General features: G+C 36.5%; 1 protein-coding gene across 19 annotated transcripts in view; it reads left to right on the top strand.

The window, feature by feature from the left end:
• nrxn2a (neurexin 2a) overlaps positions 1–24,575 on the top strand; it is a 372,119-nt gene that overhangs the window by 314,308 nt on the left and 33,236 nt on the right. For all 19 annotated transcript variants that reach the window (XM_059526521.1, XM_059526520.1, XM_059526517.1 and 16 more), the window contains one exon: positions 8,149–8,330. In XM_059526521.1, the coding sequence (XP_059382504.1) occupies positions 8,149–8,330 (182 nt within the window). The remainder of the gene's footprint in view (positions 1–8,148; positions 8,331–24,575) is intronic.

Here is a 24,575-nt window from a genome sequence, read left to right as displayed (position 1 = left end):
AAAAAACAGATAGCCACGCCCCCAACTCCCGCCATTGGTTGAGTTACTGTTGCTAGTCAGAATATAGTATATATTATACAGAAATATAGTTTGCTTTGATTATAAAACCCAAAGCTTAAACATTGTAGCATCCAAAAAATGACAAACTGCACCTTTAACTGACAGAAGGCCACCTGAGATTTCACATTAGTATAAATGGTAAACAATCTTTAGCTCAGAATTGTCTGACAGTTTGAAATATCAAATTTGATGCCTGCAACTTCATAAACGGCTCTCAGGGGGAAGTCCAGTCCCTTGCCGAGGCGTCTCACACTGAGAGTAATTCACTGCCAGGTTTCCGCAATTACAGAAAATTGCTAATATTTCAGCGCTATGCAGTTAGCCTGACTGCAGGGTACAAGTCTTCATTTGATTTCCATCCACACTGTCAACTTAAAAACCCATTTAGATTTGATTAACCAAGGTAATATGGTAATCTAGAGAAGTTTTTCGATAAAACACTAATGTTCAGGTGAAAGTAAGTTCTGCTAATTCGTTTGCTTCCTTTGCGATTAGACATCACAAAATGCCTACAGAAAAATATTTTTTCATATTTATTCTTTCAAATGTCGTGTAGCTTATTTATTGTTATGGCTGAAAGCCCACAGTGTTATTATTGGTCCACACCATAAAATGAATTTCATTTGCAGCTTTGGAAAACAACCCATAAAAAATTTATTCCAGGTCAGTTTCAATTAAATCTTGCATGCCCGGCTTTTTCAGATTGCTTTTTCATACCGTAAATAGCATTGTCGCTATTAACAGACCCCACAAAATGCTAAAAGGACTTATTTAGTGTTTTGATCTTATTTGGTTGTTCTCGCATCCCTAGTCTTATTTGAATTTTACTGCAGAGTGTTATATTTGCTGCTCGTGTTTGAAATGTGCAGGATGTTCTTAGCCCGCAGAGCTTGCTTATCAAGTCTCAAAGTCTACTTCCACACTGTGGGAAAATAAGTGTAAATCCGGTGTGGTTTATCCTGCATAATGTAGGATGTTAATACACCCTGGCACCCGTAGAATGGTTTTGTGGGAGAGAAGCAAATATTGTGTTGCAAAACGTGAGTGTCTGCAAAGAATGCTAAGTAGACTGCATCGGTTCCTTTCCAGATTTTGCATTGAGACTGCTGGAAATAACATGTCTGCTCAGTTTTTTTTATAGCGTATTGGATTATTGTTGCCACAATATTTGTTCATGCCAATAAGAAGGTAAATCTGATATAAACTTATGCTATATGGTTCTGTTTTTCTTAACTTGACCTTAACTTGGTTTCTGTAGGAGTGCTGCAAGTTATTTGAATTGTCAGAAGCGTCTGGGTTTGGCTGAATGCGTGGACTTAATGAACCACAAATGATGGGTGTTCACATTTACCTTGATGAGTGCTGCACTCTGACTGACAGGCAAACTTATCCAAAAGGTTAATCATTCTCCGAACGCTAAAGATACGTACGTGTTTCTTGCTACATGCTGTATATTTGCACAGACTTGATTTTACATTTGTGTTATGAAATATCTAGGAAATGAATGCTATAGAGTCTGAGCTAATTATGCTATGCATGATTCAAATATTGAAGTTAAAATGAAATATGTCATAATGGTTCCTTTCTGATGTATATTTAAATATTTCAATAAGTTGGTTCAAGTACAGTAAATGACGAGAATATGCAAGGTTCAAAACTTCAAAGACTTCGGTCAAAACCTGCGGCCAAAAGTTTAATAATAATGATTTGAATGTTTATGACAGTATTTTATGCTCCCTGAAAAAAAGATTTATTTTAAGATGTAAGTTGTTCTTGTGCAGGCAAAAGCTGAATTTTCAGCTTCATTACTCCAGTCTTCAGTGTCACATGATCCTCACAAATCATTCTAATTCTGAACTGGTGATCAAGAAACATTATCTTATTATTATCAATTGTGAAACTGTAATACACTACCATTCAAAAGCTTGGAGTAATATATATATATATATATAGCTTTTTTCTAACTGCTGAGCTGGATGGATCATTCTGGCAATTGCAGCTAAACACTTAGCAAAAGACAAACAGTGCAAAGCAGTTGAATTGAATCCATAGAAGAAAAAAAATAAAACTTGGGATGGATCTTTCAAAAACGTTCTAGTCGTCCCAAAAGCGGCAGCTGGTTTGTTTTTGGCATACAGTCCTCCACATCCAGAGAGAGAAAAGATTCATTTATCTTTTTTTATGCCCCTCACTCCTAATTAATTTTCATTCTATATTTAGAAGCCTTTTATACCGCAACAAAAAATTATGTGCTGACGAAAACATAAATTTTTGAAGTGAAATTAGAATATAAAGTAATTAACCACAATTCCAATTAAAATGTAATGAAGCCAAGTATATCTGTAAATTTAACACCAATATCAAGCATAAAAGCAAACACTCAGAAATTGGGTGGGGAAATACAAAAGTGACTTTATTTGTCAGAGGCTGTGTCTCACTTCCATTAACGCAAAGAATGGACTTGTGTTCTCGTGGAGACCGGTCTTGCCAAGCTTAGTCTATTTTTAAAAGAATGTTTAATGTCAATGTTTAACCAAAGAAACAGATCCAGAAGTATTGAATATCTTGAATTTATGGATACACAAACCCGTGTATCAGATTAAATTGTTCATTTGAAGTATGTAGGAGTCTACCTCCACTTGTGCAAAGACAATGGAAAATGAGCTAGTTCTTTCATTATTATTCTGCACGATACCCTTGCTGCAGTAATGCTCATTAACACATTACTGCAGCATCACTTGGAATAATTAGTTCAAGAAATGTGAAATCTTGCACAAATATCACTGGAGCGTTGTGTAGTTTTCCTCATCTTTGGCCACTTTCATGTGTCTGTAAGCTGACTTTGATTCCCAGAACTGTGAGGAATGTCATGTCCAGAAGGACTGAGCCTGTACACACATGATCCAGTGGACATGATTCCAGTCTCCCTCCGTCTGTGGGCATCTGGGAACACACAGCAAATAACTGCACTGCTTACTCACTTCCCTTAAGCCTCCATACACAGAGCTCATCTAATCGCATCTCACAGGGGCTCTCAGTGAAATCCAATCCCAACGCTTTATTGGAGATTGTTGTTTGCCTTGTTGAAAAGAAGAAACATGTAAAACCCGTTTCGGAGCTGTATGAAAAGAGCAAGAATAATTCACTTTGCTCAACTGTTCATTGGGGAGGTGATGTAGTCAAAAATGTTTTTGTTTTTTTTCATTTATTTTTGTTATTATGTGTTTGCTTTTTATCCCACGCGGTTACGAGTTGTGATATTACCATAGGACAACTCTGTGGAATGTTTATTAATCTTAGAAGCAAAAGAAAAGATGGATCACACAGTTTAAAATCTCATCAGTGGTAGATTAAACACCATTGTAAAGTTTAGTCTATTAAATATATATACAGTTGACTAAAGAGGAAAAATATGTGTGTGTTTGGTGGGGTGCGTGTGTTCAAATTAATAAAACTAAAAACTAAGTCATTTTATACATAGTCTTTTTCTTCAGTTTAGTCATCGTAATGTTTTTTCTTTAAGTAGGTCAGGCACACTATCTTATTTACTTATGTTTTTTTTATGTATTTCTGTACATATTTGCATATTTTCACTCACATATTTCCTGCTTTTTGTTTATTGCATTTTAAATAGACCAAAGTAAATTACATTTAGACAGAACCTCTAGGCAAAAAAAAAGTCTTAAGATTTGAGAGAAAATTGTTATTTTATTCTAAGCTAAGTGATTCTAAATTTATTCAGAAGCCTTTGTGTGCGTGCTGATTTTGTTAAACTTATTTTATGTTATGTTTTAGCATTTATAATATAAAAATATAGTCTTACATTTTTACCTAATCAAATTCTCACTAATGCAACTTTTAAAACGACAGCACGCAAACCATGATTCATGTCTGTGACAGTAACAGCCTAACAAAGGGACAAGCACTTTAATATATCCTGCCTAAAAGTCCTGTGTCATACAGTTGGGATTATAAAAGTTTTGTGATTTGTAGTTTTAAATGGCACACGGCTCAGGAAATGGTTTTATCTTGTTCAATACACACACGTCTATTTAGTTGAATTACAGGGAGTAACTGAAGCAGGAAAATTGAATTTTTGCCTCCAAGACTTTTTTCCCCCAAAGACGGTGTGTGTGGACAGTTCATTTAGTGTGCTTATTGAATTAAACACTGTTTACAAATGCTTAACCTATCAGGAACTTAATGCACTGGCCCTTGCTTGTTCCACTACACTAAAGCCTGACAAAAGAGCCATTGTGGAGTAATAGAAATATTTTGAGTGCCCAGTACTTGCTTAAATGTACCATATCAGCATCCTCTTTTCTTGGGCAAATGTTTATTTGCAAAAACAAGGATCCTTTCTTTCATCTGTAGAAAAGGCTACGAATGGTTTTATGTCATAATTTTCAAGGGCAGATAAATGAGTATAGGTCATAACCAATCTAATGCAGACAACATTATCAGAGGCCTACGTGAAGTGATATTGATTTGTTTAGCACATCCCTAAAATGATATAGAGTGGAAACAGATTCCAACATTTAGAAAATAACCAAGCCGATAAATTCTTATTCCTTCTAAAGTGAGGAAATCAATTCTGTTTTGGAGACTTTATACACTTTCTGATTGGATCATGATAGCAGTGGTTAAGTTTCACCTCTGCTGTGAAGCGTCAGGCTAAACGTCCCATAAAAAACGTCCTTGGGCCAATGAAGTCACGTGGGTTGTCTAGACGCTATATATGGTTTATGAAGCAAAGTGGTACACTATACAACCCAACTGGTGCACAAACTGAGAAGCTTTCCATGCATAAATATTCCTTAACAGCCATGAAACTATATTTTGCATCATTTCTTATTAAAAAGATAGATATTTAATCTCTTTGAGGCTGGACTTATTGAGCTGTTTTTAATAGAATAATATGAGTCAGTATCTGTCTCTCAATGAAACTGCGCCTGTCACAAATGTCAAGACACATTGTGGCTTTGTTCCTGATATTTTTGTCTAGCTGGGCTTATGTGAAAAATATTCCACGTGTGTCATGTAAAAAAAAAATAATTCGGGCATTGTAGATGAACTCTAAATTTTCCATTGACGTAAAAGTTAGTAGGTAGGCAGTTTGTTTGTCTTTCATTTGAATTACATGTTGCTTACATCAGTGAGGGTCAGACAGTCATTATTATAATTTGATTTAAACTTTATATTATGTTGTAGTTCTGAATTAAATTACTGGCGACCAGTTTTAATTGACTTTAATAGCCAATATAGGTTCTTACTTTCATCCGGAGTTTGGCAAGTGTAATTCTGGACCCTGCTGACGACAAATACTTTAGCTCCAATTAAATGAATAGGCCTGATTGATCCCATATGTATGAGTTCCTCATATTTCAGCGGCTCAAACAGTTGTTGTGATGCGAGGCAGCCCAAACTCAACAAGTTATTTAGCAGCTTTTACGAGCAGGTGTTCGGCACTCTGTAACCCGCATCCCGCCTAGGGGACCACTCGCCAGAACACTTAATTACATTCCCCGCACCTCCTCTGTTTGCTCATTTAGACGACCACAAGCGCCAGGAATGACAGGTGGCACCACTTTTGCATCCAGGTATTTAGGTGAGATTTGAGGTAAAAGTGGGAGGTCAGTTATTTAGCAAACCTTTAATTAGTTGGGAGGGCATTCAAGCAAACCTCTCGTCTCAATGTTCCAATTATAAGTAAATATCTGGCCTTACAGCAGATGCCGAGTGTCGAGCGTGACAAACGGAAAGCACCTGACAGATGTTTGTAGAGCTTTTAAATAATGTTAGAGGTACTTTGCAACTCCAGAACAGACTGTGTGGATGTTAATTCATTAGATAACAAAATATGAAGCACAAGCGAGAAAGATAGCACTAGTAGTTTTTCCAGTTTCCTGCTTCAAAAACTTTTCTTGCTTGTAGTTTTAGGAATTTGCTTAAAGTTTTGTTAACAGGTTTAACAAGGTTTCATTGGTCAATATTAGTAATGCAGTTTAAATGATTAAACAGTGAGCAATATATCTAGAGCATTTATTAATCTTAGTCTTGATTTAAATACATTATTAAAATCAAAAGTTCTGTCTGTTAACTAACATGTTAACAATACAGTTGTATTAACAAATAATATCAAATGCTTTATTGTTGGTTAATGAATTTACTAATGATAACAAATGAGATTTTATTGCAAAGTTCCCTAAATGGTTTTTTTTTTTTTTTAAAGTTCCCTATATATATTATATATAAAAAAATATAATATATATATATATATATATATATATATATATATATATAATATTTTTTTATTTTACTCAATTTGTTGAAAAAGTGCAATATAAAATGAAATATAAAATGACTTAATTGTATTTTACTTTATACTTTTTTTTTTTTGATGATGATGATGATGATGATGATGATGATGATGAAACAAACATAAAAATGCATCTGGGGGGAAAATAACTTGAAAAATAATGCACAAAATCCATATTAAAGACAAATAATAACATTGAAAGAGTATAGCACAGTCCATGATGAAGTCCATAAAGAAAGCAACACACCTTAAAAGCGGATGCACACAAGGAAAAATGATGGCAAACCACTGCAATGCAGCAGCCAGTCCCTGTGAGCTGGTACAAACCACCAACAACTCACAAAATATGTTGCCATTAATATATATTTTTCGAAGTTGTTCTCAGACGGTTACTGAAAAGCTAGCAATGGCAAGCTAGCTTTGATAGCATAAGATTCCACCCCTCCCAGTAAATTAATCTCCAAAGTCAAACACACGTTAAACTCACAGCACATGTAATAAATGAGTTCACTGCAGTCATTCACTGTGAATGGATCTGTTCTGAGGCTCTGAAAACACTGGATCACGGGCTGATCACCTGAACAAAGTGTGCACTTCATTTTGAATCAACAGACTTTATGAAGGGATTAAGCAGTATTGTGCTTTCTGTTTTAGTTTGTTTGACAGATGCTTTGTCAAAGCATAGTGGCCCAAAACACAACTTTAAATACCTTTTATGTTAGAATAAGAAGTTTAAATATATTTTAAAAACTATATTTTTTGCCGAAAGACCTATCGTTTCATATCGTCATTTGACCACAATGATATCAAGACAGTTTTGATATCGCAATACCACGATACTGATACACGATACACGATATTGGACTTTCAAACAGCATAACAAAAAATTCAATGTTTCGGAAGCAAATCCCCTACCCTGCCTTTAAAAGAATTTAATTAGTTTTATCAGCTGTAATTGAGAAAAATACCTATTGGAAAAAACATTATATTTAATAGTTTTTTATGTGTCTTGTTTCCGGGACCTTCTTGATGTGTTTTTCTACATTGTTCATTGTATAAAAAAGTATAGCTGGACTTTGTTCACATTTGCCCATTACTGTGCTATTGTGCTTCAACAGTGAGGCAGCTCACATTACATCCTCTCGTTTAACCCTGGCAAATCGGTCAACACAGTTGCCCAGGTTCATTCTCTAGGGCTGTTTCAGCACGGATAGCTTGGCAGTTTAAAACATGTCGGGCATCCGTCCCGCCATGCGGTGGTTTCTTACCAAGCTGACGCAGCACAGCCCTGGCTCTATTTCAGATACTCATTTCTATACAGCCACTGTGATTCGATGCCATGTCCAATGGCATTGAAATATTAGCGCCCAAGTATGCGGCGAGGAACAAGAACAACAAAAGGGCAAGTTGGTTAAGTTTGCAAGGCCAGTAAAACATTTCAGCTCCAAACCGACGCAGGATGCTTGTTTCTAAAAATGGCAGTCCTGAATATGACTTTTGGAAAAGCGTTGCAAATGAGCATTCAAGGCACATCAGAACAGATGGCAACTTATTAAAGACAGAGACGCTTTTATCTCATATGAGGCAGAGCACAGGGCAAATATGCAATGTGAGATGGTTCTTTAGCATCCATCTTGCCTCAAACATTCACATTGCTGCATCTCTCCTGCTGTGATGCTCCACATCTCACTTTCATTCTTATTTTCCTTTGTCTCATGAAACATCTTTGAATCCTTAGCTCATGTTACGTGTCTTCCTTCATTTGGCAGCTGGGACCACATATATTTTTGGGAGAGGAGGAGCACTCATCACGTACACATGGGCTCCCAATGATCGGCCGAGCACCAGGGCAGACCGTTTGGCCGTGGGCTTCAGCAGCCAGCAGAGTGATGCCATCCTGGTGCAGGTGGAGAGCAGCCAGGGCCTCGGAGACTACCTGCAGTTGCACATTGTGAGTATCGCAGCTCAGTTTGAAGCACTAATAGGCCTCTTACTTATTATTTATGGTCCTACAATCCTTTACATCAGGGATAGGCAACTCCGGTCCTGGAGGGTCATTATCCTGCAGAGTTTAGCTTCAGCCCTCATAAAAACTCACCTGCCTGTATCTATCTAGTAATCCCGAAAATACTGATTGCCTTGTTCAGGTGTGTTTAATTAGGGTTGGAGCTAAACTCTGCAGGACAGTGGCCCTCCAGGACCGGAGTTGCCTATCCCTGCTCTACATGCTCTATATTAAAACACAGATGGCTCTAATATCTTTTTGTTCTAGTTTTCGGATCAGTTTGGCTGTATCACTACTATGAATCTAAAATGTTTATAAAGTCATCTTTCAGAATTTCACTTTCAAGTTTTTCATATTAGAAAATGTAATATAGCTGATATAATTAGAAATGTCAATCTAACACATTTAATGTGAATACAAAAAAATATGTATACTTATTATTGTTGTTGGTGTATAATTTGTATAGTTTACCATAGAAATAATAATAGCATAATAGAAACAATAATATTAGTATAATTAATAATAATAATACTAATAATAATAATAATAAAAATGTATAATTTATATAGTTTATAATATAAATTATCATTATAACCATAATTGTTGTTGTTCTTGTTATTGTTACTTATTAGTATTAGTATTATTAGCATTAGCATTAGTATATTAGTATTAGTATTATTGTTGTTGTTTGCCCCAAAAAAAATGAAAAAAATGCAGGAAATAGTGTGATGAATAATAATAATAATAAAGTGATAAAAAGTATTTAAAAAATCATTATTAATACACAGCAACAACAATATTTTACATTGTGATTGACAGTCATAATATATATATATATATATATATATATATATATATCGGAGCCAGATGTCCATCTACTGTAAACGTGATACAGAGCTGAAACTTACCAATGATTTTCTAAAATATCCTAAAATTTTAAAGTAAAGATATGCTGTGACCACGCCATGCCATAATAACTATAATTACTAGATGATAACTCTGGACTGTTCACATCCTCTGACTTAGAATTATGTATTTTTATGGTAACACTATTAGCACAAAAATGAAACTGTGTGATTTGAGTTATCAGTGGACAAAGCCACAGCACTACAAATAATAGTCATTATGCAAGAGGCTTATTAATAAAGTTATAGGTTAGTTTAGTGGGACATTCAACTATGTGCTAGCTACATTAAACAGTATGGTATTTATGCTTGTGTGAATGCTTTTTACGAACCGGAACCTCGTAATTATAGTAACTCCAACATGACAAGAACACACCTTCATTTTGCTGTGACAAAAATATAGTATGTATTATATCTGGAGGCTTTTGTGTGAGCAATGCTACTGACGTAGTCTTTGCATTTCCAATCAGTCAGTTGGGGAACTGCTGACAGGGGAACTGATGCAAATTGACTTGGATAAAAATCTTAAGTTGAATCATTTTGGAGAATGCTTCAGGGGCTTCAGACATATGAAGCTATATTCATGGATCAAATGATGAATAGAAGCTACGTCTTTACATTCAGTTCTCCTTGATAAGATCCGAATACACCTCCTCCCCAACCCAGGCAGATAGGAGAAAATTACCCCCAAAATGATGGAATCATTAATCGCTGAACAGTTTATGATGAAAACACCATACCCCTTCATATTCATTTAGCGTATTAAAACAACATAGGGCTGAGATAGTATGACGGTAGATCAAGCTTGTAAATGCCTCGTTGACCTCTTGGCTTATTACTTGCAATTATATTCAAGGGAGAAAAAAAAAGATGCATTTTAATAAGGTTCCTCCGAATGAATAATTAATTCAGCGTGAACTGTCGACTTTCACACTGTGAGCCTCCATGGCAGCACAGCCATAAACAGTCTGAGAGCAGCTGCTCTCCCAGACACAGACTGGGGCTTGTTTTCAGAAACTTCTTCCTCTCGTCGTCACAGACACAAAGCACAAGAGCCTAACATTCTGTGGGCTGAAGGATGGATCTGTGGAGGGTTTTTTACATCCTTTCTGATGGCTTTTTCTCTGTGTCAGAATGGTGATTCCCAACATGGGGGATACATATATCTCATGGGGATTTTGTATTGCTACACATGTAGCTCTGAACACAGTACCTTTTTAAGAACAGAATATATTAATATCAATAATAAATATTAATAAATAATATCTTTATTATATTTGAAATTTAAAACTAAAATGTAACATTATAAATTAGCATCAGTCAAATTTGTGGTAGAATACAGTATGTGATATTTAGTGATTTTAAATATATTAGAGATCCAAAAAAGGAAAATTTGCTGGTTTTTTTTTAGCTGAAACCATAAAGGCTGGGTGATTCATAAGATGTAAGTCAATGGTTACCATCACTGTGAGAATCAAAAAGGTTTCTGACAATATATTGAGGCCTTATGAGGCGATCGAAGCAAACTGTGCAAAGTGCTGAATATTTACAAAATTATGCATGTAAAAATGTAAAGCAACTACACTTCATTTACAAAATTAAATACTAAATGTACCAAAAATGACATAATTATGTTTGCATCGATCATAATTAATTTCATGATTTTATAGAATACAGAATTAAACATTAATAATGTCTTTTTTTTTCAGAAATTTTCCACTTACCTCTTTATCATTACTATTAATAGCTTTGTTGTTTATGCTGATGAAGGCTATTAGCATATTTGAGCCCTACTAATGAGGCTGTCAGGAGACAGAAAAACTAAAAGGTTGGGAAACACTATCCAAACGCTCTGTCCTCAGTATGCCGGTCCAAGGCGATGGCATCAACCTTGATTACAGTGCTCTATGATTTGGCTTGTGTCGTAAATAATATTCAGTTGTATATAAAAACGAGTCTGTAAACTTTATGGTAGACATAAACAGCGAGTTATGAAGGAGAGGCGTGGCAAATAGCATCTGAGGTTTCACGCTGCTCTCAAGACAACTCAGCTTACGCCTCAAAGTTTGTCCTTCATGTAGCAGGATTTACTTGAGCTTGTAAATTACAAGCAAGGACAGATAATCCAATTGGTCGTGAGCATGATAGATGTATGGAATGACTGACTACGGTGGGCGTAGCAAAGCCCGATGGCCCTTAGGCAGCTGACTTCAGGGTTTTCCCACTTCTTCTCTCCTACTACTCATCCCTCTTTCTCTCTCTGATTATGTTGCCTGGGTTTGTAGCATCATTTATTTACCCACGGACTCTGAGGTTAGATGATAACTGAGCAGAACCAGCCCGGGCTGATGAATGAGACAGAGCCAGGGGTTGTTACGGCTTGTAATGAATAGCAGACTCATTTTGTATTCCGGGTGGGTGTGTATCGATCTGAACCAAGGCTCTGGCCTCCTCAATTTTGTTGGCATCGTGTGTTGAGGGTGCCCCAGGGTTCACCTGCCCACCTGTCAGGGGCACAGAGTGATGGATTAATAGAGCTTTATGGTCTTGGTGACCATGTTAAGCAAACAGCTAGGACCCCTGGAGAGAGGGGTTGAAATGGAGTGTAGATGCCACCCCAGACTGTGACCCACTGGTCGTGACATCAACACGGCAGGATAGATGAACCCGTGCCCCCGGTGCCCTCTGTCAGCTGGCATAGACATCAAAAAGAGAATGCAGACAGGATGGCAGATGCTTCAGTGGCTATTTGCTGTTGTACTTACCAATGTGTTTCTGTTTGTTTACACTGGTACATGATTACAATACACAAACAGTGAGATTCTGCTGGACTTCCTGTGATTTGGCACTGGTAATTACAGCTGTGCTGATATTCAGAACCAAAGCATGATTTTCTTGAAGTGTGATATAATATGATGTTTTTACTCTAAGATTCAGTTTTTAAAAATGTTAATATTGAGTTCTTTATTTTATAAACATAATATGGCCAGTTATGTTATTAAGTGAATTCTTACATCATCAACAGGAATTATTCTGAAAGAGCAGAGTGAACCATTCTCTCTAAGAAACACGCAGTAGTGATGTTTTGTTTCTGAATTAATCACTTTTTGTCATCGAGCAAATCATGTCTCACTCACTTGTTTCATACCTGAATGAGTCAGTGTGTTTAAACAAATCATCTGAATAAATGATTCAATGACTCACTCATACACACTCATACAGTAGGTGCATTTATGTAGTAGGCAAAAAAAAACTGTATGTAAAAAGAGTACAGTATGTCAGAAGTTACACTATTTACACAACAGCAGCCGAAAAGTCTCGTAAGTTGACATTTTACTATCCCATGAGGCTACAGGTTTGTGAATAGCAGTGAAACGACACAACTGCCACATGTAGGTGACATGATAATGACAATATGACAAATGTACTGTAGCATGTCTAGATTACATTAAATCTACACATATCTGTACTATATTGAACATACTTTTTTAAAACAATTACTAGTAAATATTTATTCTAAAGAAGTATCTTTGCAGTTTTGAATGTTGATGAATCAATAGGTTTAAATTAATAGGTTGATTGAATGATTCAATGACTCAACCATAAAAAATTACTTTTTGCTCTTGAATGATTAGTGTGTTAGATCAAATTGGTTAATTCAATGACTCATTCATAAAGGCACTTACTTCTTTGATAATGGAATGAATCAGTGGGTTTGAAGGAATTGGGTGAATTAATGATTCACTGACTCAAAAAGTCCCAGCCAGTATTGCCAAGATTGACAATCTGTCTTGAAATCAACACTAACAAGCAGAGTGATAGAAGAGGAAAAAGGCCCAGTGCTATTGAACTGTTCTATCAGCACTTTTGAAACTGGAACTAGCTGTTGTATAACAGGACAAAAGCTCAGAGATGTTTCAGACAATTCGATTTGCATCATTTAAAGCTACAAAAGTAGCTACAAAATCTCTTGCAATGTAAAACGAAGGACTCTCACTATAATTAGCTGCTCCCACCGTGAGTTTGACTAATAGGCAGATTAAATTGGCCTTTGTCAATCACAGCCCACTGTAAGCCTCCTTCATTAAGCAACTTTAGAAAGCACCCTGTGGCAAAGGCCATCTCTGTGGAAGAGAATCAGGAGTATAGCACAAAAGAACAGTTTAACTCTCTTATTATAATATTCATAAAGACCAATTTTGCTGGCAAATTCTATATTCATTGCTCTGGGGCAGCGGTTCCCAAACTGGGGTGCATGCACCCCTAGGGGTGCACAGACTGACCAGCAGAGGTGCATGAGAGAATGCTTTTGATGATCTGTGTGCATTTTTTGAATGGGCAAATGAAAGAGAATTTTAACAAATTTAACAAGGTCGTGGCAGTTGAGGCTCATTTGAATTCGAAGTAAATGAACAAAACTTCACACAGAAAAAACATACTGCACAGAAGTATAAATTAGGAGAATAATGTCAATGTGACTGTTTTTGCTCAATTTATTTAACGAAAATAGTTCCAAACAAACTTAGCAGCAGAACTGTCGTGCATCTCCGAGCAACACACAGCGATGTTTCGTTACTGAATGATTCGCATTTTTGAATTAATAATTTGATGTCAATGTTCAGTGGTCCATTCATAAAGACAGTCCCTGCTTCTCAATGTGCACCCTATCTGCCCTAAATAGTATTGAAAATTACTAATAGAATAGAATTTAGGATGGATTGTATGCACATTGGTACGCAGGCATGCACTTGCTTCATTCTTGAATGAATCAGCCGTCTGAATGAATCATTTGAATGCTTCAATGACTCATTAAGACTTTCTGCAGGTTACTTTCAAATTCAAAACCTTTTTTAATATTTTCCAACTTTTCATATTTGTAATGAAAAAACCTGATCTAAAGAGCCAAGCGCAGAGCATTATTTATGCTGTTGTAATCTTGCAGTGTAAATGCATTCATGCTACATTTCAGCTTCATTAAACTGTCTGTGTAAATGCATCTAAATGCTACTTCAGCTGCTTCTGTTTCTCCAGCAGTGGAAAGATTGGATTTGTTAATGCTGATTTCAATTGATTGGTAACAGCCCTATAGAGTCTTGTTATATTAAGTGAAATTAATAATAATATAATTTATGTGAAAGATGACACATGCATTTCATAAGTTTAGGAGGACATGCCCTTATTATAGTCAAAAAATAAAGAAAGAAAAGACCCGGAAATCAATTTAAATTATTTTTAATATGGGGTAACTTTAGTAATTTTTCAGCAGCAAAATTGTGGCCGGTGAAAATGCTGAGTGGCTAGTAATTTTGGAAAACCACAGTGGCTGGTGAGCAGAAGAGTAAAGCCCTACAGTGAATACATGTATTTAGTTATTGCAGTTAAAAATGTGGTGTTTAACCGGAGTACACTGGTGGGGGTGCTTGACATGTGTCAAACACTTGAAAGGGGTGCATGCTGCAAAAAGTTTGGGATCCACTGGGGGAGTTATTCATATCTCACCAGCCTTTACAACAAATTAAAAACATAGAAACAGTTTATAAATTAAATGTCATCTATTTAAAGATCAATTTCTTTGTATATATATATAGAGAGAGATTTTTCTTCTTCTTTTTAACAGTTTGTAGGAACTTCCTTAAGTTAATAATATTAATGATAATGCTAATATTATATAAAAGCAAATAAAATGCAGTTGAATAAAAGAAACACATTTGTAGTCTTACTGAGGGGCTGTGGGTATATCTAAGTCAAAAAGTTGTTGGGAAATATTGCCCTATGGTACAGTATTTTTCATGGACCCATTTTGGCTGGGCTCAATGCAGCAGCTCTAGAGCTTCGTCAGTGCACCATCCATCTCGTATTTGACTGGTGGAGGTGCACTTTGGCTATGGAACAGATGCCAGGGGCGCAGCACACCTCAGGGAAATCATTCTTTTTAGTGGTGTTTATCCCCTAGACAGATGTGCCGTGATTAAAAAAAGGAGGAAAAATCTGTCAAATGGCAATGTGTGGCGTAATAATTAAAGTTGCAATTGTTTTGGAAAGAGTTGAGTTATTCAGCAAATTTTCTTTCTTGTTTTGCCCACTGAACTACGGACACGTACACACCACAGAGTTCTGGCAGCCATGTTTAAATACAGGAGTCATTAATGTCCTGTGTGTACAGAATTTAGGAGTCAATCCTGAAACTTTGATAGCAGACATATTGGTAACCATAGCAAATCCTGCCACATCTTAGCCACTTTGTTTAACAGTATGAATAGTTGGAATGAAATTTGGATATACATCTGTCACTGTCACTGCCCTTCACAAATCTTCTCTCATGGCCTCATGAAATAGTAAATTGTCCAGTGAGTGTGCACTCTAGATTAGGAAGTAGTAGGACGTCCAGGTTCTTTTCACCTACTGTTTTATTAACACTATGAATTTGGACATTCCACTCAGCTCAGATACTCTTTTTTGCCCACTATATAGCATGAAAGTAGTCATATTCAGACACAGGGCTTGCCTTGCTCTGAACTTTGACCTTGGAAGAATAAGGGGTCTTATCTAGCGAAACAATTGGTAATTAGAAAAAAAATGCTCGTCTTGCACTTGCTCGACCTCACACATTACAGTCATGTTGGAAAGGTCAGGAGTGATGTAGGCAGAAGTACAAACCCAGTGTATAAAAACCAAACAAGCAATGATTAAATCAAATGCCCTTTACAACAACAACAAAAAAGTTATATAAGTTACATAAAAGTTATACAGTGCAGATGAGCATTTGTGGTTAAAAAAAAGATTTTTATTTAAGTTTTTTTATTTAATTTAACTTTTTTAGAAAATGATTGATCATTCCATTAGATAAGACCCGTATTCATTGTCTGGGATCGTGTAGAGCCCTTTGAAGCAACACTGAAACTGCAATTTGGATCTTCAACACACTGGCCGCGACTGAAATCTACTATATAGAGAAAAATCCTGGAATGTTTTCCACATAAACCTTTCAGCTGAGGAAAGAAAGATATTAACATCTTGGATGACATGGGGGTAAGTAAATTATCAGGATTTTTTTTATGTTTTGCTTTTTGCACACTTGGTAGACTGTGCACTTACGCATAACCCTGAAAAAAAAAAAACTATAAATGCCATAGACATGGTACACCAGATAGAGGGCACAAGGGCACTTAACAAATTCTAGGAATTAAAAAAATATAAATGCAAAACAAAATGCATTGTTCCATATTATTCAATAAACTGTTATAGTATAGGTTATAGTATGTGGTTTCTTGACTATTTTGAATAAATCTATTGAATGTCTATCCAATGTCACCTTATTTTGAGAAAGACCCATCTCTGATGTGTATGAGGCCTAAGTATGTGAGCTATGGTGAGTTTTAGTAGGATCACTGTGGCAGTACAAATTCCTTATTGATGGGTTTAGGTCTTTGTATTGTCCACAAGGACAGTTAGTGAACATATGCGTCATATATAAGGTTTTCGAAATTGAATTCTGTGAGGCATTTGCAGAGGTGTTTGTGGGATGCTGCATCACACAAGTCGTTCTGACCTCTATTGAGTCAGATTCTCCAAATGAAGGCTGCATTTGGTCATAATCAACCATGAAGAAGATAATAACTCTGGAAAGCAGCGCCAGCGCAGTGTTCTTATAGCTTTGCCTCCCATTTGTCAAGCCGTTTGAGGGAGAGCTCAGTTGCTTGTCAGTAGGAGAGATGACAATTGATTCATAAATTTGCTTTGATAAATTGTGCAGCAGGGCTGCGTGCTTCTAGTGCTAAATCTAGTGTGAGGAGGAACACAGGGCTTGTGTTGCCTTCCTGTTTATTAGCAACTTCCTGAAAGACTTCATGCTTAATACATTTTACATGAGATATTTTCAGCTGCTCCAAATTAAAGCAGATGCATTTGGGTACCCAAAGAAAATATGTTGTGAGTGTGGAGAATCTAGGGTTTGGTTGTGTGCTTCAGTGCACTTAACCATGCACGAAGACTGAAACGAGAAGTGTTTTGCATGCGATTGATGGATTAGCCTTTCCTTTGAAATGCCTCACTCAACATGCCTAGGACGTATATGAAGCTCTTTTCTTGCTGTCTCTGTAACATACTGCGGTAAAATATATGCATCCTTTGAGTTTTTGTGCTCTGCTGCAAAGGTCTTATAAGCAGTGCTGAAATTTAACGTTAACTTGATGTGATTAAAAAAAAAAACAAATGTCATAAAATAAACTCAAATACATTAAAAGTTGATTTTGAAAAATGTAATTATTAATTATTAAAAAACTCAAATGTAACAGTGATTTAAATATATATTTATTCCTTCTAGGTTTAGAAAATGCCCCACTTTCCATATTGTAAAATATGACCTTTTTTATAATGACGAACCAAAACACCCTACATTAGTGATGCATGAATGCTTATTTCCATCTTTCTTTGAAAATGTTTTTCATTTTGCAACATGCTTGGGGCATACAATGTTAATTTTATAGTACACATCTTTGAAAATGTCATAACACAACACTGTTATGCAATCAAGGTTCTCTATCTAAGTGCCAGTGCAAATGTACGATCTAAGCTAATGATTTGTGAGAACATCCACCTCTCTGTTTCATTACATTTTCTGGAGTAAAGGGAATGCTGGGAGTAGACCCAAATGGACTGAACCAATAATGTTTCTCTTCGGCATGTTATACAGTACAGTGGCTCTCAGAACTATTTTTATGAATGTCTTTGCATTGTACAGAAATCTATCACAGAAAATTGGCATTTATTGTAAACATATTGACAAATATTTAAATGTTTTGTTTTGTATATGCATGTTTACAATTTTCACATTTCATACAGTCAGTTCAGTAGTAGCCATTTCTCAGTGACTCTCTCTGCAGGTTGCATTGATACACCAGTAGGTGGCAAAAAAATTCTTTGAGTCATTTGAATTATTCACTCAACCAATTTGTCCATAAATGCTAGTTCAAGAATGAAACACCACTGTGTTTTTCTGCAGTGACTTTGTTCGTAACTATTTATTGGCAGAGCAAAAACAGACAAAATACCTGGTAGTACTGTGTCTAACATCTAAGTAACTTAATATGTGCTGCTTCTGTGTTTTTGTAACTTACAGAGTGGGGTTTATTTGAGCTGTTTGTCAGGTCTAGTCACAGTCTTCCACTAGAGCTACTCTTACATAATTCAGATAATTAAGATTTGACAAATTAACTTGTGCATCAACTGGATAATAACAGTAAACATGAGGACAAAAACAGAATTCAAATAAGTTGCACATTCAAACATTGATGATTTAAATAAAATATTTTTAAGTTCGATAGACAGACAGACGGACGGACGGACGGACAGATAGATGATTTTTAATTGTTTTAGTTTACAATAACAGTGCTGGAAAGTAGCCATCTTTTGTAGTGCCGCTAAAGCCATAATATTTTTGGATGCATTGAATCTAATGCATTGGTATTCATTTATTTTAAGTGTAGCTAGTGTGCCAAAATAATTTTTGGTGACACTCTATAAAACATTAGGTGCAGTGTTTTTCTCTGAATTGCATGCAGTGCTCTGGGTGTGAGAGTGTTTGTGTATGCGTTTGAGCATGTGTGGGTGTGAACGGTCCTTCTAGCTGTCACTCTCGCATTGACAGAGTGCTTTGGAGAGTCCTGTGGACCTACTCTCTACTCTGCAGTTGTTACTCCATATCAGACTCTCTTAACCAAAGCTATTTCTCTGTGATTACTCAATGAAAGCAACACAGGTGACCCCGCTGCTTCACTCTATATGTCTCGTCCCACCCATGTATCCCACAGTCCTGTGCTACATCTCCTCCCACACCCGACCAATCATCTCGCCCTCCTTCCTGCACTCCAAATCATGTTGGCTCTGCCGTCCTTGTTACAATTCAGCAGAAACAATCGAGGCTAAAATAAAGAGGATGTGCCTCCTTGGTTCCCAGTCCACAGGCCTAGTGCCGGTGGATGATTTATTGTCGTCCGATATGCAGGGCCACTGTCAGAACCCGACCCGCCGTAGCCTCTAACCGCACTCTGAATGCAAGACGGCACGCCTTTGGGGAATGGGAATTTTGCCTGGGGCAGTACTGCAGAGTTGCACTGGTGTGCATAAAGGCGCTGAGAGAGGGGAAAAACCACAAGGTGACTTTCCTCATCCTTCCTGAAATGAATAAGTGAATAATTATATGATTTTCTTTTCCCCCTAACTGAATTTCTTTTATGTAGATGTCTTTAGAAAATATGAAGCAATGTGTGTTGGATACAGTAGAGATTTTATATTAACAATTATTATTAAAACATTTGTAGTATGCTATTACTTATCAGACTATACAAAGAGTGATTTAAAGGAGAATCTGAGTCTTATACATTCTAAAAAATGCTGGGTTAAAAACAACCCAACTTGGGTTATTTGTCAACCCAGTGCTGGGTAAATATTGGGCAGTGAGAGAGCATGCTGGGTTATTTTGACCCAGCTGGTTGGGTTAAATGTTTTTACGAAACATACTGGGTTGTTTTATTTATTTTATTTATTAAAAGTATTATATTTCTGGCTTAAAATGGACTGAAAAAAAAAGAATTACCAGAGGCAACAGCAATAATCAAAAGATGAACATGTATTATAAAACAAAATATGGACAAAAATACAAAACAAATTGAATTTATTTGGGTGAATACAGCATAGTTTACAATGTTGCATACATTTAAACTCATTTAAAAAACATTTTATACATTAAAATGTAACATTTTAAAGTAGCTTTTTAATATTAGTGTGTCACTGAAAATCTGAGCCGGTGAAGAGCTGCTGTTCATGGAGGAACTGCGAACTTCAGATCAAAGCCTCGCGATCATGTGATCATGGGTTCGATCCCAGAGAATGAATAAATTGTATATGCACTGAAAATCACTATTTTGCATGATAGGGTAGGTTTAGGAGCAGGGTTAGGTGTGGTCATTCTTGCAAATTCATATGTATTACCCACCAAGTAAAATATCTTCAAAATGCCGTGAGATCACCGTGTGATGTAAAAAGTAAAAAGTCCATGTAAAAAGTCCACAAATTGCGTTTAAATAAACACACATTTTGATTGGAAAATGACAGTCATACGTCATTTCATGACAACAGACGCAACACGACACTGTTATTATTTTTACACCCACTAGAGGGCACTTAACTTAAAACGTAAATATAGGTGCTTACGACAGAGTCCAGGAGGTCACCTGTAGGAGAAAAAAAACTATCTATACCAACGGTTTTTCAATTCATCCCCTCAGTTTGTAAACCGTACTCACAAATTCTTAAACTGTTCCCTCGGTTTAACAAATCGTGCCCACAGATTAATAAACCGTACCCACAAATTTCCAATCTGTGCGCTCAGATTTTGTAAACTGTACCTTCGGTTTTTAATCCATACCCACAAATTCATACACCGTGAGCACGCTTTCACAGTCCGTTCCCTCAGATTTTTTAAACTGTACTCATGGATTCATGCACCATGCTCCGAGGTAGCCTATGTGTTAACATACTGCTTTATTGAATATTATTATGTGGAATAGGCCTACAGCAAAGTGTCTTAAGTGATTCTCTATCACTTGTAGTACGAGGTGGAATACAATGATTTAATAAGAAAGATGTGCATCAAAATGTTGAATTTTTGATTACATTTTAGAACTTGATTACTATTGTATAATAAACCGTGGATTGTGACTGACTCTGGAGTAATTTGTTCCTCTTTTGTAAGTCGTTTTGGATAAAAGCTTCTTATGCATAACCTGTATAATAATATATAATAATAATAATAATAATAGTTATTTTATTATTATTATTTAAATTTATAGGCTAAATAAATGAGTGCACTTAAGACAATAAAATGTTAGTCATAAAATAATTCATGAATGCTTTTTTTTAAATAACCTTTAACAGTTTTGGGAATGTGTTTGTGTACTATTCTTTCTTAACATGTAGACTTATTTTGGTGATTTTATTATACTAAGCTTTCCCCCCAGAGTTAGATTCATGCTTCACTGTTAATGTTATTATTAAATAATTAGGCCTATTATAACATTGCATTCAGTTAGAGAGCAAAGGAATGACAACATAACTGGCACATTATAATTTTTGTGTTGCCATTTTAACTTGTCCAATACCTAAATTTAACAACCGCCTTCCAAATTATTAATAAGTAAAACAATTAGAAGTTTATCAAGGCAAAAATTGTAATTAATAGTTTGTTAATAGCAAGAATTGGACCTTAAAATAAAGTGTGACCTAAATATCTTTGAAAATCTGTTATCTTAGTAGCACTTTACAATACGGTTTTATCAGTTCAAATTAATGTGTTAATTATTGTTTGAAGTTCATTTCTACATATATTCTTTCTTCACTTTCAGAATGAACAGGTGTGTATTATTTTTATATGACCATTAACTAAGATGAATAAATGCTGTTAAAAAATCTCATAATACCTAATGCATTATTCATGGATGCATTCTGCTTATGTTAACATATAGCAGTCAAGTCAAGTCAAAATTTATTTATATAGCTCCATTTATACAGACAAGCTGACCAATGTGCTTTACAAAACAATAAAATATCACACGACAGACAGAGCCATAAAAATTAAAAGACAAGTTACAAGTTATTAAAAGCAATTGAATAAAAGTGTGTTTTCAAGCGTGACTTGAAAACTGACAAGTCAGGTGCAGAGCGAACATGATTTACGGGGGAAGTCGTGGCCTAATGGTTAGAGAGTAGGACTCCCAATCGAAAGGTTCCGGCAGGAATTATGGGTGGGGGGAGTGCATGTACAGTTCTCTCTCCACCCTCAATACCACGACTTAGGTGCCCTTGAGCAAGGCATCGAACCCCCAACTGCTCCCCGGGCGCCGCAGCATAAATGGCTGCCCACTGCTCCGGGTGTGTGTTCACAGTGTGTGTGTGTTCACTGCTCTGTGTGTGTGCATTTCGGATGGGTTAAATGCAGAGCACAAATTCTGAGTATGGGTCACCATACTTGGCTGAATGTCACTTCACTTCACTTAACTCACTCACTTAATGATTAGGCAAGCTATTCCATAGTGTCGGGCCCGCAATGGCAAAGGCACGATAACCTCTGTGTTTTAACCTGTACCATGGTATAGATAAAAGTTTCTGTGTACCTGACCTAAGATCTCTGGAAGGATTGTAATGCTCTAGGAGCTCAGATAGATAGTGGGGAGCTAGGTTATTTAGGCATTTATAGACAAATAAAAGAATTTTAAAATTGACCCTAAAGCGAACCGGCAACCAGTGAAGGGATGCTAAGATCGGGGTAATATGTTCACGTTTGCGAATGCCTTTTAAAAGTCTCGCTGCTGCATTTTGGACTATTTGAATATGTGTTAGAGTTGTTGAATTTATTCCATAGTATAGAGAATTACAGTAGTCCAGTCGAGATGACAGGAATGCATGTATCATCCATTCAAAAGCTTGGGGACATAGAAAAGGTTTAACTTTAGTCAGCATACGTAGATGGAAAAAACAAGATCTGACAACAGAATTCACTTGCTTATCCAGTAGAACCTTATTATAAAGTGTTATGAAGGCAGGAATTACCATATGGGAATTTGGGCACACATCCAAGGGCACAATGTAAAGGTTTTCATGGTCATTGATATCAGAAAGGAGACGAGTCCACTAAAAATCAACCCTCTACTACCCAAGGTGCATGGTTGGACCTTCGGACCTTAGTGTTTATGATTACCGGAATACCATAACACAGCCCTGAATCCTACCAGTATTTATTTGTGAGAATGAATGTACAGTTATGCAGTTGTAGCAACCGAAGCCCCCCGCTCTTCAAAGCTCCCCATGTTCCCTATCTACCCACCTTAATGTGCAATGACTGCCTCTCAATGCAATATTAACATCTACTGCAATATAAACAGACCACAAGACTGCTTTCGCTTGCAGCATCTTGCCCATGTGCAAGCCGCAATAGAGATGTGCCTTCAGGCTAGATTAGTCACAAGTCAGTCCTTCAGCCTGTGCCCAGACTTTAATTAGACTCTCTTCTCTTCTTCCTCTGCTGCTCTGAGGATAGCATCCCTCCATCCTTTTGTTTTCTCCATCCTCTCTCCTGAATTTCAATAACTTACCAGGGCCTCATTTGTTTTGTACAAATATCTTTTATCTTTAAGATGGGTCTCTTGGAAGCCTATCTCATTTACACCAAGACAACCTGGGTGCTCCTGTCAAGCTTTACTGTTCATGAGATTGTTTTCTCTTTGCAAAAATGTTGATGTGTCTTATTACGAGCAGTCAGTCACATTGGTCGCCTGCGGGGTGAGCTGAGCCATGCAGCGAGATGTCTAGATGTAGTCTAGTGGATTAAGGCCATTTCATTCCTCACATTAGGAGGTCTGACTCAGTGCAGCCACAAAGCCACAGGTCATGACACTTCATGTGACAAAGTGGCCTGTAGACACATAGCATTTTTATTTGAAAATCTCATGAGACAGTGTTGTCCCAAAACTTCAAGATCACTAACCCAAAAAGGCAAATGACAAGGGCAGGGTTGGGTAATAGGAAAAGGAAATTCTATTATTCCATATGAGAGAGTAGCTAATAACTTTGCATTCAAGTGGGCCCCTGCGTCAAATCTGCATCACACACAAAAACAGCGCAGCTCATTAAGAGGAAAGTACCAGAAGAGTAGGCTATAGAGTAGGCTGTATTGTGGTAGGGCGTTCAGCTGCAGAAAAAAAAGAAGGGAATTTTATGTGGGACATGCCAAGAATAAAAATGCACTCTTGTGAAAAGCTTTTCAGCATCCAGACTTAAAAGGATGTGTTTCATTACCAGCCAATGTGGCCAATATGAGTCGCAGTCATCTACCTCTAGTGCGCCATCTTAATGAAAACCCTTGCACCACCCATTTCCCAAAGCGGCCATTAACATGAGGCTAAAGTTTGAAGACATATTGACGCAGTGCAACTCTACACATAGTCTAATAATGCAACAGTTTTCATAACCTACACTATTTTTTAAAACTACACTGTAAAAAAAAAAATCATTGTCCAGTACAGTTCACATATAACAGCCTACGTTTACATTTCAGTGCTTCTTCTGTTTTTACCAATGGTTATTTACCAGAAAATGGTTAGTACAGACACAACAAAATGAAAGAAATAACAGATCTTTCCTTCCATATTGTGACATACATCCAAGTGTATGGGGGATGGGGCAGGGACCATCTATCTCTTCTGTCCACAGATAAATTGGATTTTGAGATATG

This window comes from Carassius carassius, chromosome 36, assembly GCF_963082965.1.
Source record: "Carassius carassius chromosome 36, fCarCar2.1, whole genome shotgun sequence".
Taxonomy (NCBI): Eukaryota; Metazoa; Chordata; class Actinopteri; order Cypriniformes; family Cyprinidae; genus Carassius; species Carassius carassius.
The sequence above is the reverse complement of the archived record's forward strand: the minus strand, read 5'-3'. Positions and strand labels throughout refer to the sequence as shown.